General features: G+C 35.9%; 1 protein-coding gene across 1 annotated transcript; it reads right to left on the bottom strand.

Annotated features, from left to right (window-relative positions):
* Positions 1-13,324: 13,324 nt before the first annotated feature.
* LOC131079074 (probable inorganic phosphate transporter 1-3) lies at positions 13,325-14,923 on the bottom strand. The gene has a single exon (XM_058016964.2). It carries the CDS (start codon positions 14,921-14,923, stop codon positions 13,325-13,327), a length of 1,599 nt encoding a protein of 532 aa, XP_057872947.2.
* Positions 14,924-17,227: the final 2,304 nt, after the last annotated feature.

Genomic DNA, 17,227 nt, shown 5'->3' on the forward strand with positions numbered 1-17,227 from the left:
TCCACAAGATATCCTTCTCACCGAACGATGGATTCGAGTATAGACAATTATTCGGCAATAATTGTGGCAGACAATGGGTAGTCGCCGCCTATACCAACACCCAGCCAGAACCTGAAAAAACACAAGGTAGCCACTACTAATTTCGGTGAACTGTCGAGTGAGAAGCCCGAGCCAAACGAACCACCCATGATTAAGACGAGGGTAATTCCGTAGATCTTCTTGTGGCCCATTCTGTCGCCCAGCCGGCCGAAGAAAATGTTGCCTACCAATATTCCACAGAGAGCGATTCCATTTACGGCGGTACTTGTTGCAAGAGACATCTAACCACCGTAGTATAGCTTTTCCAATAGGTTGGAAATGGGAGGTATGCAAAACACATTGTAGGCGTGAGAAAACCCATGCCTGCTACAATTATTGCACGAAAATGATACAATTGTATCCGCGCTACCTCGAGATAAGAGAGCACCTTGAGCTCCATTGTTACCCAATCCAGACCTTTTTGCCAATTATTGTCAGCTAATTCGAGAAGGGATTAAACATCCTATAAATGCAAGATCAAACATCCTATAGCTCCTAAAAGCTTTGATTGAGTTCGTTGAAGTCACCAATACCTGGGAAAAGATCGAACTTTCGATAGCTGTATAAGATGCCAAATACAAAATTACCAACGATCACCCTTGTGATATGATTCTCCTCGTCCTTTACGAAGCAAGAACACATCCACGGAAAATGCCACAGAATAGAATTTAATTTAAAACCATGGTGAAAACCAGCTTTTTACACTAACAGTAACATAGCACTGGCCCAAGAAATACCTAATAGTTTGCAAATCTTTATTTAAATTATAATATTTAATCCTTTCGATATGCTTATATGACAATTATTATTTTCAATCTTAAATATTGTCTTTACTCTGCGGTGATAATCAAAATATGTCGCAAACCTGAGAACCGATGCGCTTAAGAAAACCAAAAAGCAAACCGATCCATTCGAGATTTTTCACAAACTCTTGACGGGTATGACAATGTTTAAGGACAATTAAAGATTGTATCGTCATACTCCATGCGGAGCAAGATGTCAATGACAAAAGTAGTATTGCAGATACTATTTATGTTAATGTTCACTTCCAACAAGAAAAAGACTATCTAAAATCTACCTAAAATTCGCAAATAATCCAGTTGTCAAACTTAGGACAGCATGACAACCAACGCACAATCAAACGTGAAGAAGATATGGTATGTGAAATATAAATATATATAATAACTTAATCAACTTTTAATTCATTAAGGTGTTTTTTAATATATAATTTGACATTAAATATATTAAAAAGTATTTGCGTATATTTTGGATTGTGAAGTAATATAATTACAAGGATAGGAATTTTGTATGACTTGTATGGCTATTTTAATCAAGGTAAGGTACATCTTGTGATTTGTTTGTTTTGATATTTAATTATATCAATTTATAAAGCAACGATTCACTATCCATTTTATTACATATGAAGAATTTTTATGCATATAGTATTAATAAATAGGTCTAACAGGAGATGGTTAAGAAATATGAGAAATTGAATGATGGTAAAAAAGTGATATAGGTCAAGTAATATTAGAAGAACTATACAAAATCTATGAATTGTTTCAGTTGGAGAATCATATGTCTAGCTTTCAGAGCTATTAATAAAAATGTAATGGAAGAAAGAGACTAACAAAGCCTTGTCTATTTCCATTATTTACAACTTGATATTTGTGGATGAAGGAGAATAGGGGATGTATAAAGCTATTGTAATTTGATTTTTTTCTACTTTAGTCTTTGTGTTGTGACGAATATGACTCTAGGTGGTGTTGTCATGTTACACATGACATTTCCATATTACCATGCTAATGAATTCTCTATGCGATGACATCTTGTATAACTATGTTGATGTCTAATTGGTGTGATATTGCCCCATAATGTCATGCTAGTATGCTCTACAACTATTGACATATTTTGTAACCTATATGTACACTATTGAAGGATTGTTTGAAACAAGTTAGTTGATGTGATACATTTGACTATTTCCCTTAAAAAAATCCCTAGGATTTATTTTTAAATGTTTAAATGTGTCTAAAATCTTCATGATAAATGTGGTTTGTGTAACTCTAGTAATAGATTCTAACAATAGATGTGCATATTATTTGATATCGACTACCTATGTGTGTGGTGTTATATTCTCTCTTGTATTTCCCAAGTGTTTATAAGTTAATATGAGTCATGTATCCAATTTATTACATTTAATATAACCATTTTATTTATTTAGAACATAGGTTAGGGTTTGGATAAAAAGGAAACGTAAAAGTGGGAGTGTAAGTGAGAATCATCAAATTTGAATGCATGAAAGTGTTTATATAAAATTCAATACATTGTTATCCTAAATAATGAACTCAAAATCCAAAGCTATGAACCTATATCAACTTAGATTAAAATGCAACAACCACCACTAGGCCATAAACAAGTAGAAGAAGACTAAAAAGAATGAGCAGTTCCTCTAAATCTCTTGATCTATAGGGTCAATGATAGCATTCCTCTAGAGAGGTCAATATAAGGTGATGAAAGAGAAAAGAAAATAATATATTAGTTATTTCAAAAACTCTACTTATTAGTGATTTCATTGTATAAGATTTTGCTATTAAACATATACAAACCTCTTATAAGTAGATAATCAATAAGTTCCAAATGTAACAAATAATGTAAATTGAATTATAATCCTCGAGATTAGTTCCCAAAGTGTTTACAACTATATATGTATCTTTTAAATTTGGAAATACATAACTCACTATAAACGAGTATCAAACAAGGGTTCTCATAACATCTGTAAAAGTTTACTTTATAAATTTATTTAGATTCAAAGGACCTAAAACTATACCAATCTTAAAGGGAGGACAATCAACATGAATTAAAGAAAAGAGAATTTTATAGTAGCACAATAGAGACTAGTAACTTTTCACCAAGGCAAAATGTTAAAGAATAACAGGGAGAAAGATATCATGTAACTCTAACATAAATAAATAGACATGAAAAATAAAAATTAATGAAAGAACGAACATTATATAGTCAAATCTACTACATTAACCCATTCATACTAAAATTGTTGGAGCAATTAGGACAATTATCTAATTATTTATTAATTAGATTCTTTACTCATTTTCACTTAAGCTAAACTTTAGTGTTTTTTATTATCTACAGTTTTATTTCCTAGCTTTAGTTCTATATCTAGTTGAGCTTAATTTAGCTCAGGTACTTTGCATTGCTTTAGTTCTCCTAATTTTAGCATTAGAGTTTGTACCTAGGGTTTCATTCATCTTTTATAAGGATGCATTCATTCATTGTAATCATATCTCCAATAATCAATTATGCAATATTGCATTCTAGTTATTATAGAGAATATTATTTTTGCTTGATCTCTTTTGTGTGATAGGTGTTTTGCTAGCAAATTATTCTTAGCTCTTGTTATTGTATTATCAACTTCTATAAAAAAAATTCTATATATCATTCATAGAAAATCCTTTAAAAATTTATAAAAGAGTTTTACATTCACCAATATTAACTAATTGGTTTGATTAAAAAAAAAGAGTGACTGAAAAAAATAAATCCATATCAGCTAAAACATCTTGACTAGACCTAAAGACATCCAATTATGGTGGGGTCTATAAAAGACAATGTAGGCATCTAAAAATGATCAACACTTATTGCATCATACTTTAACATGTCTGTGTGACCTTGTTTTATAGTTTTCACATCTTATTGACATTTCATCTATGTCGCGCACATGATTTTTATCATTTGTCGACATCTTGTCATTCTTCTATACTTCCTTCCCCTTTGATTGGATTTTTAGCATTTGCAATTAGGTCTTATCAATATCACTCTCGAATTGCAATCTCTGGTCATGATCATCTTATCATGTCAATTGGACATTATCAATCCTAACTGGTGTCAAATTAGGGTTTTATCATGGATCTTTATCATTTTCAATCATCTTTGATTAATTATCATCAATTTTGATCACTTTTGGATCCTCTTTCAATTGTAAATTATTGGCAAATCTTGTCAATTGTGATTGATTTGTCATTGGTCTTTGTCAATCTCAATATCATGACAACCTTCATCAACTTGACTTTTTATCAATATTCGATCAATTTGTCATGGATCTCATTCAATCATCATTTTTCATGAATTTTGGATCAATTGGCCATTGATCCTTTATCATTTGTCATCTTTCAATATGATCCTTTGTCAAATTTGATCAATTTGTCATTGATCTTCATCACTCAATCAATATTGGGTCTTTCTCAATCATCAAATATTTATCATTTTATCATGACCAACCTTGTATCAGTTTCAATTTTTTCATGACCTAATTGACATCCTTTAATTTCTATTTTTTTCTTCTAGGGTTTTATGATTTACTCATTTAATCCTATTAATTTTTCCTCTAGGTTAAATAAATTTATTTATTTATCCTAGGTCCCTTTTGTCATAATTAAATATTTTAATTAATTGCCTAATTGTGTCCCCTTTGTGATTTAATTAATAAATGATAATTTATTAATTAATGTTACCTCTTCCTATTTTCCTTTTTCCTAATTTTCTATTTTTCCTTCATTTCCTCTTTTCCACCTAATTTTCTCATTTTCGAATTTCAAATTTCTCTCCTAACTTTTCCCAATAATTTCTCCTCCTAATTATCTCCCTTTTATGCTCAATCATGTCATATAGTTTGAGGATATTCTCTCTCATGTGTCATTCAACCAATGAGCAATTATTGCTCTCATTTTGTCATAAATTAAGGGCTATTTCTTCTCTAATCATGTCATAATCATTTTGCACCATTTTCTTCTAATTTGTCATATTTTGAAAGAGCAATTTGTCATGAAATTTTGTCATAAATCTTGTCACAAATCATGCCAATTTTTTATTTTGTTTCCCTTTTTGGATCTTCATCAAATTGTCTATAAATTGAGCATTCTTTTCTCAATGATGGCTAACCACACTTTGAGTACCATTACATTATCATTTTCATCTCACAATCTTGCTTCCAAATAATACTTTGCACTTGTAGGTGAAATCCACAAAATGTCATTTGATGGTGAAAGAAGAACAATGGAACGACATGGAGGAGATTCTGTGTTATGATTTGCATTTGGTTTATTTTGAATCTCATCTTCATTTTTCTAATGAATGTATTAGGATTGAATTGATAACTCAATGATGAGCAAATAGTACCAAACCAATACTGAGAGGGGGGGGTGAATCAGTACAGACAAAAAATATAGTCCTAAACTGGTTTGATAGCAGACACTCCAAATGACTGGCAAACAATGACACCAGTTTGAAACAGAGTGCAACTGGTAAAGCTAAGAACGTCTGAGACAAGCATTAACCAATTACTCACTTAGCTTTCCACTCAACTCAAGACTATACTATCATTTCACCCTTATGCATAAATAGGTAATCTATCATTAGATCATAATAATAGCTAGTTCAACATGTTTTATTAATAGGCATAAAATACAGAACCATCATATGCTTGACAGACAATAGCAAAGAGTCACAAGATAAAAGCATCACACATGACACACATATTTTTCATGTGGAAACCTAACTGGGAAAAACCACGGTGGGGATGAATACCCACAAGTTGCCTTTGAACTTTTTAGAAGTCTACTCTGTTACAAGCCTTGTCCTGTTAGAGACATTACAATAGGTTTTGCTAGGAACTGATCTTGTTAGAGATCACTCAGTTAAGGGATGGCTACAATACCCGGTTAAGGGTTAAACCCTGTTAAAGGTTACCTTGTTAGAGGATTTCAAGAATTAAATAGCTAAAGGATTCCGAACTCAGTAGCTTTGAATTACCCTATTAAACGATTTTCAACAAGCTAGTTAATACTACCCTGTTAAGGGATTTTCCAACTGTTGAGGTGGTTAGAGATCAATAGGTATTACAATGATCTGGTAACATCACTCAATGCCAATGTAGATCCGCTTAAGCTCCTCTTCACTCTTTGCACTTACACTCTGTAGGTATCACTTCTCTCCTTTTGGTCTGGCAAGAAACATGTATCCCTTCTTTTGGATGCACACAGACAACTTTTGCCAATAGCCTTAGAAAGAGACACAACATCGACCTTATAGGAAAATAGATAGGTCAGTAACATAAACCCTAAACCCTAAGCCTATTCGGTTAAGGAATTCAAATGGGTCAATCTTGACCATTGAGCACACTACATTAAATGCAGTAGATCTTGATCCAAACTCAAGACATTCTCCATCATCCATTTCCACCAATTTTATGGTGGTTGATAACCCATCACACGTTATCACCATTTTATAGACTTCACACATTCCCGAGGTAGATAGGAACAATCTCCCTCATGCAAGATCCTACACACACATAGGCTTACATGGCAACATGATCTGTTCTTCTCTACAATGCTAACTCGTCACACAATGTCATCGGTTGAGCCACATAGGCTTGAAGCACATCAACCGGAAACCCTAAAGTTGAGACTACCAATTGGTAGTTATACAATACTTCCATATGTCGGTTCCCATAACTATATGCTGGTTCATAGTGTTATACCAGTTCTCACATATGCTGGTTTACACCTCTTCAACATATTGACATCAATGACAACAGACAATGTCATTATATGCCAACAATCTCCCCCTTTGGCATTGATGGAAATATACAAAGATATCTCTGCTTCACATCTTCTCCCCCAATGTCTGCATATATCTTCTCTGCTTCACATCTTCTCGCCCTTTGACAACAATGCCAAAGTGGAGGCACAAGTTTCCCTGTTCCATTATGCTGCTCCCCCTGAGGAGTAGCATCCTTCACACATCAATCCTGAAGAAAGATTTGACTATGCAATACATGACTGATGTGGAGCATATACCTTTAGTTCACCTCCGGAAGGGGCAGTACCCCTAATTCACTTCTTAAGTATATGAATGTAGTCTTTGGGAGAGGCTTGGTGAATATGTCTGCTAACTGCTCCTTACTGGAAACATGCTCCAGTGCAATCTCTTTGTTCTGAACCTTTTCCCTCAAAAAATGATACTTAAGCTCAAAGTGCTTGGTTCTAGAATGTAAAACCGGATTCTTGAAGATATTAATTGCACTATTATTGTCACAAAATATACTTACCAATTTAGATATAGGAACTTTGAAGCCATTCAATATATGCTTCATCCAGATTGTTTGAGTACAGTTCATGAAAGCTACAACATACTTTGCTTCCACCGTAGACTGAGAGATACAACTCTATTTTTTACTCATCCATGAGACCAGTCTACCACCAAGGAAGAATGCACCACCGGTTGTGCTCTTCTGGTCATCTACATTACCAGCCCAATCAGCATCTATGAACACTTTTAGGTTAAAATCATTATTGTATGGATACCATAAACCATAGTCAACAGTTCCTTTCAAATACCTAAGAATCCGCTTAACTGCAACCAAGTGGGATTCTCTTGGACTTTTTTGGAACCTTGCAGTAATGCCAACTGCATGTGCAATATCCGGTCTGCTATGCACTACATAATGCAACTTACCAATCATTGATCAATATTCCTTCTCCTCAACCAATGTAGAGTCATCCTCTTTGGATAGTTTACAACTGGTCACCATCGATGTACCAACCGATTTGCTATCTTCCATGCCAAAGGTCTTCAACACCTCTTTGACATACTTGGACTGAGTGATAAAGATTCTATCTTTCATCTGTTGGATCTGCAGTCCAATGAAGAACTTAATCTCCCCTATGAGTGACATCTCAAACTCTTTCTTCATCTCATCTGCAAATTCATGACTCATCTTGTCATCTCCACCAAAGATAATGTCATCAACAAATACCTCACAGATCAGGATCTGATCTCCTTCAGACTTTAAGAAGATATTTCTATCTTCACTTGTTCTCTCAAATCCAATCTTCACAAGATGGGAATGCAGGCGCTCATACCATGCTCTAGGTGCTTGCTTTAGCCCATATAAGGCTTTATGTAGCCTACATACCATGTCACTATCTTCAAATAGGGCAAACCCATCTGGTTGCTCAATATACACCTCTTCTTCAAGTACACCATTTAGGAATGTAGATTTTACATCCATTTGATATACTTCGAAGCCTTTAAAAGCTACATATGCAAGAAGCATACGAATTCCTTCCAATCTAGCTACAGGATAAAAGGTTTCTCCATAGTCTTCTCCTTCTTCTTGGGCATATCCTTTGCACACCAATCTAGCTTTGTTTCTAATCATTGTGCCATCCTCATTCAACTTATTTTTGAAGACCCATTTGGTACCAATAACTTTTTTGTGCTTTGGTCTGGGTACCAAGGACCATGTACCATTTTTCTCTATTTGGTCAAGTTCCTCTTCCATTTCCTTGATCCAGTCTTCATCCTTATGTGCCTCTTTGAATGTTTTAGGCTCGAATTTAGAGATCATACATGAGTTTTCTCTAACTTTTCTTCTTGTAAGGATTCCTGCATCCTTATCTCCCATGATCTGCTTAGGATCATGATTCAGCTTGACATACCAAGGAATGGTCTTGATAGATTCTTCTTGTTTTTCTTCTTCATCCTCATCTCCATCAGTATCAGCATCTACATCTGCCAGTGTAGGAACACTGTTACTAGTACTTGGTTGACTGACAATCGGTTCACTTACCGCTTTCTTGCTACTGATTTCCTCAGTTTTCTCAGAGGTTTCATCAACTCTTACATTGATGCTTTCCATAATTCTCTGAGTCCTATTGTTAAAACACTTGAGAGCTTTGCTCTTGGTGGAATATCCTAGGAATATTCCCTCATCACATTTCGCATCAAATTTTCTCTAGTGTTCACTCCTCTTGATGTAACATTTGCTACCAAACACTCTAAAGTAGCTAACCATAGGTGTCTTATAGGTCCAATACTCATAAGGAGTTTTATCCTTACCTTACTTGATGAGTACCCGGTTCATTGTGTAGACTACAGTGCTCATCGCTTCTCTCCAAAAGGTGTGAGCTACCTTTCCTTGAATCAACATGGTTCTAGCTGCTTCAACCATAGTCTGGTTATTCCTCTCTGCTAGGCCATTTTGTTGTGGAGTTCGGGGGGTAGACAATTGCCTCTTGATGCCATGTTCTTCATAGTACTTGTTGAATTCACCAGAAGTGAATTCCCCTCCTTGATTAGTTCTTAGGCACTTGATTCATTTACCACTTTCCTTCTCCACTAATGCTCTAAAAGCTTTGAAATTTACAAAGGCTTCAGACTTGTCCTTCAAGAATGTGACCCACATCATTCTTGAGCAGTCATCAGTGAGAATCATAAAGTACCTATCACCCTAGACACTTCTAGTTTTCATAGGACCACACAAATCAGTATGCACAAGATCAAGCAAGTTGTCAATAGTGAAATATTTACCTTTAAAGTTTGAGGAAGACATTTTCCCCAATTGACACTCTCTGCATAAGGTATTATCTAGTTTGCTTAGCACCAAAAACCCTCTAACTGCCTTGATCTTACTAGCCTTCACAATGTTATCAAATTTTACATGGCAGAGTCTCCTATGCCATATCCAATTATCATCAAATTTAGCCATAAGACATGTACTTATATTTGCATTCAGATAAAATAGGTTACCTTTGGTCTGCATGCCGGTGGCCACCAATTCACCATTCTTTCCTTTGATTCTACAAACTCCATTCTTGAATTTCAGAGTGAGGCCACTGTCATTCAGCTGGGCAACACTCAGAAGGTTGTGTCTGAGACCATCAACCCAATACACATTGTCAGCACTACTCTTTCCATTCAAAGAGGTAGACCCTTTGCCTTTGACCATGCATGGTGCATCATTGCCAAAGCAAACCACACCACCATCATACTCCTCCAAGGATAGAAACTTGCTTTGGTCACCAGTCATATGGTGAAAATAGCCACTATCAATGATCCACTCATTGGAATTATCAAACCAGGAGACAAGAGCCTTCTTGTCTGACACATCTTCTTTGACAAAAACAAACACAATATCTTCATTTTCTTCATCCTCTAATTCTTCATCTATGACACCTTCATCAACTGCCACAAAATAGTTTCTCCGGTTTCCTCCTTTGAATTTCTTGAACCTTTCTAGTTTGTTCTTGTTGTAGCCATTAGGACAGTTTACAGCAATATGTCCTATCCAGTTACAAGAAAAGCATTTCAAAGGTAGCTTACCTTTGTATTTACCAGTTCCTTTAGGAAGTTTCCTGGCAAGGAGAGCTTCAAATGCCATCAAAATCTCCTCATCATCCATTTCTCTGCTCTGTCTTGGTTCACCACTAGTGCTAGCTTCTTTTCCTTTTCTGGATGGTACAACAGAAGCTTTAAAAGCTGATTTAGTCTTTTGAATACTGCAATCAAAACTATTTAGCTCATAGGCTATCAACTTTGCTATGATGGAGTCCAGGGATACCTTAGTCTTGTCTATTGATCTCAGCTTCTAAATAGCAGCAACCCTTATTGCATAGACCGGAAATAGGGATCTTAGGACTTTTCTTATCATAGTGGAATCTTCTATTTTACCACCTGCACTCTTGATATCTCCAACAATGGTTTTGATTCTTATTCCATACTGTTGAATGGTCTCACCTTCAACCATCTGCATATCTTTAAACTTCCCTCTCAGGCTTTCTTCCTTAGCCTGTTTTACATGCTCATCACCGCCATAGATATTTTCAAGAGTATCTCATACGTCTTTGGGATTTACCTTATCCTGAACATCAATAAACTCAATGTCAGATAAACTACTAATTAGGGCCTCCATGACTTGCCCATTCTCCTGCATCTCTCTCTTTTGGTCATCGGTAAGTGTACCAGTAGGAGCAACATAGGCAGTCTCAACATAGCTCCAATGTTGAGCACCCATGCTTCTAATGAATATCTTCATTTTGTCTTTCTGTATACTAAAATTTTCCTTGTTAAACTTTGGGCCTTCCCTCTTCATCATTTGACAGGGATCTTTACCTCAAGCGGTTAAGCTTAAAACACAGAGGACCTAGAGGATGCTCTGTTACCAATTGATAACTCAATGATGAGTGAATAGTATGAAACCGGTACTGAGAGGGGGGGTGAATCAGTATAGACAAAAAATACAGTCCTAAACCGGTTTGACAACAGACACTCCAAATGACTGGCAAACAGCGACACCAGTTTGAAACAAAGTGCAACTTGTAAAGCTAAGAACGTCTGAGACAAGCATTAACCGGTTACTCACTTAGCTTTCCACTCAACTCAAGACTATACTACCATTTCACCCTTATGCATAAACAGGTAATCTATCATCAGATCATAATAACAACTAGTTCAACATGTTTTATTGATAGGCATAAAACACAGAACTATCATATGCTTGACAGACAATAGCAAAGCGTCACAAGATAAAAGCATCACACATGACACACATATTTTTTATGTGGAAACCCAACTGGGAAAAACCATAGTGGGGATGAATACCCACAAGCTGTTTTTGAACTTTTTAGAAGTCTGCTCTGTTAGAAGCCTTATCCTGTTAGAGACATTACAATAGGTTATGCTAGGAACCGATCCTATTAGAGATCACTCGGTTAAGGGATGGCTACAATACCCAATTAAGGGTTAAACCCTGTTAAAGGTTACCTTGTTAGAGGATTTCAAGAATTCAATAGCTAAAGGATTCTGAACTTAGTAGCTTTGAATTACCCTATTAAAAGTTTTTAGCAAGCCGGTTAAGGCTACCCTATTAAGGGATTTTCCAATTATTGAGGTGGTTAGAGATCAACAGGTATTACAATGATCTGGTAACAACACTCAATGCCAATGCAGATCCGCTTAAGCTCCTCTTCACTTTCTGCACTTACACTTTGCAGGTATCACTTCTCTCCTTTTGGTCTGGCAAGAATCACGTATCCCTTCTCTTGGATACACACACGCAACTTTTGCCAACAACCTCAAAAAGAGACACAACATCGACCTTATAGGAAAACAGATAGGTCGGTAGCATAAACCCTAAACCCTAAACCCGTTCGGTTAAGGAATTCAAATGGTTCAATCCTGGCCATTGAGCACACTGCATTAAATGCAATAGATCTTGATCCAAACTCAAGACATTCTCCATCATCCATTTCCATCAATTTTATGGCGGCTGATAACCCATCACACGTTATCACCGTTTTACAGTCTTCGCACATTCTTGAGGTAGATAGGAACAATCTCCCTCATGCAAGATCCTTCATGCACACAGGCTTACATGGCAACACGATTTGTTCTTCTTTACAATGCTAACTCATCACACAATGTCACCGGTTGAGCCACACAGGCTTGAAGCACATCAACCGGAAACCCTGAAGTTGAGACTACCAACCTGTAGTCATACAATACTTCCATATGCCGGTTGCCATAACTATATGCCGGTTCATCATGAAAAAGCACACCGCTTCAGTTTGGCACAAATGCCGGTTCACAGTGTTATACCGATTCTCACATATGCCGGTTCATACCTCTTCAACATATTGACATCAATGACAACATACAATGTCATTATATGGCAACATAAATTTCATTAGCAATTAGGTTTGTGATTGCCTAATGTTTGTGCTTTTCATGTGTTTTCCCATTTGCTATGTATAGACAATATATTCTTTATATTTAGAAAAATTCTCTCCTCAAAGTTTTGAACAATGAAACATGCATTTGATCTTATGGTATCTATAATTAGGACTGCTCTATACAAAAATGTCTAAAGATAATATATTTTGTTCGTTACAAAATAATATATACATATGTCATAATGGCTAAAGATAATTAATATGTACATATGGAAACAAATTAGTACATATGTCATAAAAGATAATATGAACATACGAAATATTATCATAAAATATTCCATATCCTTCATCAACTATATAGTATACTATATAGTATATACTGTATTCTTTGCAAGAGATATTATGTTGTCTCGTTAACAAGTTAAGCTCCTATAAAAACTAAAAATTTGAATACAATCCACACATTTAATAATATAATATACAAAATAAAATCAATTATCAAATTTTTAATGATTATTTTCAATAATTAGCAATGTTAATGCTTAATGATACATAAATGCTGATGATAGTGACCCAAATAATACATATACGGAAGCCAAAATAAAAACTGCTAATACAAGTCCATAATTTACAAGAGAACTGATGAATATTCAGTGCATTTTCCTGACTACTATTTTGAGATGAGAAAATAAATTAAACAATATTCCAATGAAGTGGAATGTGAAACGTCAAACTTGAGAGCTATAGTTGTTTACAGAGACTGGTGAAGACTCCTTTGCTTTGTTATTTGTATCTACGCTAAGTTCTGTATAGCCAGTTGTGGTACAACTCTCCGTGACAGATTCTCCCTCAGTTTCTTCCAATGACATTCCGTTGGTTTCTGGTATCAGAAACGTGCACAAGAAGCCCATAAAGCTCGCTACTGCAAGAACAATAAAGACCATCCGTCCGCCTTCTCCAGTGGGATAACCCTTTTCGAGATAAGGTGAGTTTTTATTCTTGGGTTGCGCTGCATACACCAACCCAAACACGCCCACAATAGCGCCTGCTTTGCCAGCGGCGCCAGAAATACCATTGCAAGTAGAGCGGAAGCGAGCAGGAAACAATTCTGCGGGAACTATGAAACTTGTAGTGTTAGGCCCAAACATTGTGACGAAAAAAGTAAGCGTATAAATAGTCAGGAACCCGTAGCGATCCGCTCCCTTATAGAAGAAATTATCATAGGACAGGGCCATGGCGAGACATAAAACCGATATGAACAAGAAACCCAGAAGCTGAAGAGGCAACCTCCCAATGCGATCTATCAAAAAAACCGTCAACACGCATCCCGGCAGAGTTCCACATATGGCAACCAGTGCTTGCTCTTTTGCTATGTTAAAAACCTCATCCAACGGGTTGTTATATTCCTCCGATTTCTTCAGCCACCCGATCGCTTTGTATACGTCTTTCTGGTACAGATTGCTGGAGTACAATGGAATGTCTACGAAGAACCAGCAAGACATGGTGCCCAACAAGTGGCGACCATGGTTTTTCAGGAAATCCTTGGAAAGCAGTCCATAAGATGGCTTTCGCTTTTCTTTCCTCGAAACCTTGGTGTTGTCTTCCTCGATTGGTACGCCCATCACCTCAGACATATCCGCCGTGGATTTCTCTGCAGTTTTCGCTACCGAGGCCGCGGTCTCAGGCACTTTCATTCGCCAGTAGTATGTGAGTCCTGCGGGAATCGCACCAAGCATGAGGATTATCCTCCACACGATGTCCTTCTGCCCAAATGTTAGATCGTGAAAAGCGGCTTGAAAACAGGCGGACACAATCATTGCTACAAGACTTCCACAGAGAATTCCCGCGCCCTGCATCGCGAATACGGCGGCCATGAAAGCTCCCCTGGTCTCTGCGCTCGAGAATTCCGCCATGATAGTCGCCGATACGGGAAAGTCCCCACCAATGCCAAAACCCAGCCAGAACCTGAAAAAACATAAGCTCGTTATTACGGATTCCCGTGACCTGCCAATTGAGAAACCAGAGCCTATTGAAGTGGAGATCATGATCACGAGATTAATTCCGTAGAGCTTTTTCCGGCCGATCTTGTCTCCCAGCCAGCCGAAGAATAGGTGGCCTACAAACGCCCCACATAGAGCAATTCCATTGACGAAGGCCTTTACATGAATGGGCAGCACATCGTCGTAATAAATTCTTCCCAGTAACTGGGAAATAGGTGGGATGCAGAACAAATTGTAAGCGTCTGTGAAAAAGCCCATGCCTGAGATGAGCAGAGCACTGATGTGACACCGCGCCAGATCGAGTGAAGTAAGCCTATTGAGCTTCATTCTTCCCTAATTTGAATACCTCGCCCTTCACAATACGAAGCATTCCATGGGCTCATATATCCATATGTCCTCCAACCGTCTAATTTATAGAAAATTTTGACTCGACTTCTGATCTCTTCGAACAAGAAATCGGGCTAAGAAACAAATCAAAAGCAACCGATCTGGATATCCTGCGGCTTCTCCAAAGATAAAGATAAGTCCGAGAGTATTTAGAAACAGCCAACAATGATTTATTCAATGAACTTCTGGGAGCATATCAAATTCTGTTTCGGATTGAAGAATATGTTGTCCGGTAAAGCATTTTCAAGTATGCTTAGTTTTGTCTCGTTTCCACAAAGATAGACTTAACACTTTCGGTGTTGTAAATTTAGTAATTGCATGCAATGTAGAATAGAGATGCTAGTATGTTTTTGGTTTGTTTGTTTTTCTTTCTCTTTTTTTTTGGGAAGGATTATATTGGGAGTTATAAATGGATGAAGTCAGAATGAACATTTTTGATATAAACATTCAACAATAATATTCCATCAGTATTGGAATCTTGATGGTAAGAAAAACAACACATTGCAACCCATCACACCAAATCAATACTAATGAGACTCTAATATGTATTTACTATGGATGTAATTTTAATTAATTTTTTAATTATAGCGAAATATAAGTAATATATTTTTATAAATTAATTTATTTCCTTCAATGTAGATTAATTTATTAAACAAATTTTATTGAGTCTAGGTTACTAATTTGTAGTCATAGTTGTCCATCTAATTGTATTTCTTATGGGCAATCGAAGTTTCCTTTAATGGTCATTTTATCATCCTCGTTATTTTTTTAGGTCAATTGTCATTTGTCAAAGATATCCCTATGTATGTTGGGGTATCTTATGAAACAACACTATGTCAAATTAAATCATAACAACTACATGCTAATAGAACACAGTACAATTTTTGAATTCTTGTAGCTTTTAGGGTTTTTTTTGTCAATGGCCTCGATAGGAGAGTTGTCCCATTAGGACCCCCTACCAAATCTTCTTTTTTAGTCATCCTTGGCAGTCAAGTCTCCTTGATCCTCTAAAGTAATGGGAGGTTAGGAAAAGGAAAAATGTATAGTCTCCTAGCCCTTTGGCCTTGACTTTTTCTTTAGTGAAGAAGATCTTACTTATGTTAAAAAGTTCATCAATTTTAGATCTTCTCCAATGAAATTAGTCAATTTACTGAATACAAGCTTCACATTTTCCAAATTGAATGAAGCCTTGGAAGTGCAGATTTTGGAGAATCGATTGAATGTTTCTATGCCAGGTTTGAATCCTTCCCTAGTGGTAAATTTATAGTTTATAAACCCAATTTAGACCAAGTTATAAAATGGATTAGAGAGGTTTGGAAGTTAAAAGGTAGTTCCAATATCAATACTATGGCCAATGGCTTGTTCCTTTTCAATTTTGTGACTAAAGCGAATCTCATGAATGTTCTCATTCAAGGACTGTTGGCTTTAGATAAGGGGTTCAAGAACTTTCTCTCCCTTTGTTAATAGAAGCCTATCTTTAATCCTTCTATTGATCGATCGTCTATAGACACAACTTGTATTCATTTCCCAGCTTTAGCTCTAGATTTTTAAAGGTATCAATTTTTTTAGGGTATTGAAAACTATTTTGTTCACCTATTAGAAGTTCATGGAGTCACACAATAGAAAACTCATTTGGTTTTTGTAATAATTTGTCTGAATGTTTTTGTTAATGTTGTGTTTCTCTCTTCTAGCAATCTAAAGCCTATTTTTTGGGATACAAAATCAACCTATTGAATATGAGAATGCTAATATATCTCTTAGTTATGCCATAAATATGGTCAACTTGGTGATTCCTACAAAAAAATCATAAATATAAAAAGGATGAAGGAAAAATGTCATTAATCCCTAACGGGAAAGTAGATGAGTTGCTAGAGAAAATATCTTATCTTACTAATGGGAGGGACTATGAAAAATATTTGAACTATTAACTAGTTTAAGGATAAGCAACATATCAACTTATTATAACTTTTGTGCTCAAGGATGTTTCAAAGGTTAACATAGTTATATTTGTTAACATGGTGGCGATAATACTACAATGAAACTATAAAAAAAATAAGAAAAAGGAAACCTATAGTAAGAATCACATTTAGATAGTCAATTGAAGTCCCCCAAAATCAAACTATGGTAGACCTGTCATAAGGAGAAGAAGCTACACCAAAGGAAGATCTTATTGTCAACCTAAATCTAATGTCTAAAGAAGCTACAAACACTAATACTCAACACACATTTTTTACTGTAATAAAA

The sequence above is a fragment of the Cryptomeria japonica genome, chromosome 4, assembly GCF_030272615.1.
Source record: "Cryptomeria japonica chromosome 4, Sugi_1.0, whole genome shotgun sequence".
NCBI lineage: Eukaryota > Viridiplantae > Streptophyta > Pinopsida > Cupressales > Cupressaceae > Cryptomeria > Cryptomeria japonica.

Bases quoted from the DNA above. Each gene is read 5' to 3' on its own strand.
- LOC131079074 (XM_058016964.2), bottom strand. From the start codon at position 14,923: ATGAAGCTCAATAGGCTTACTTCACTCGATCTGGCGCGGTGTCACATC.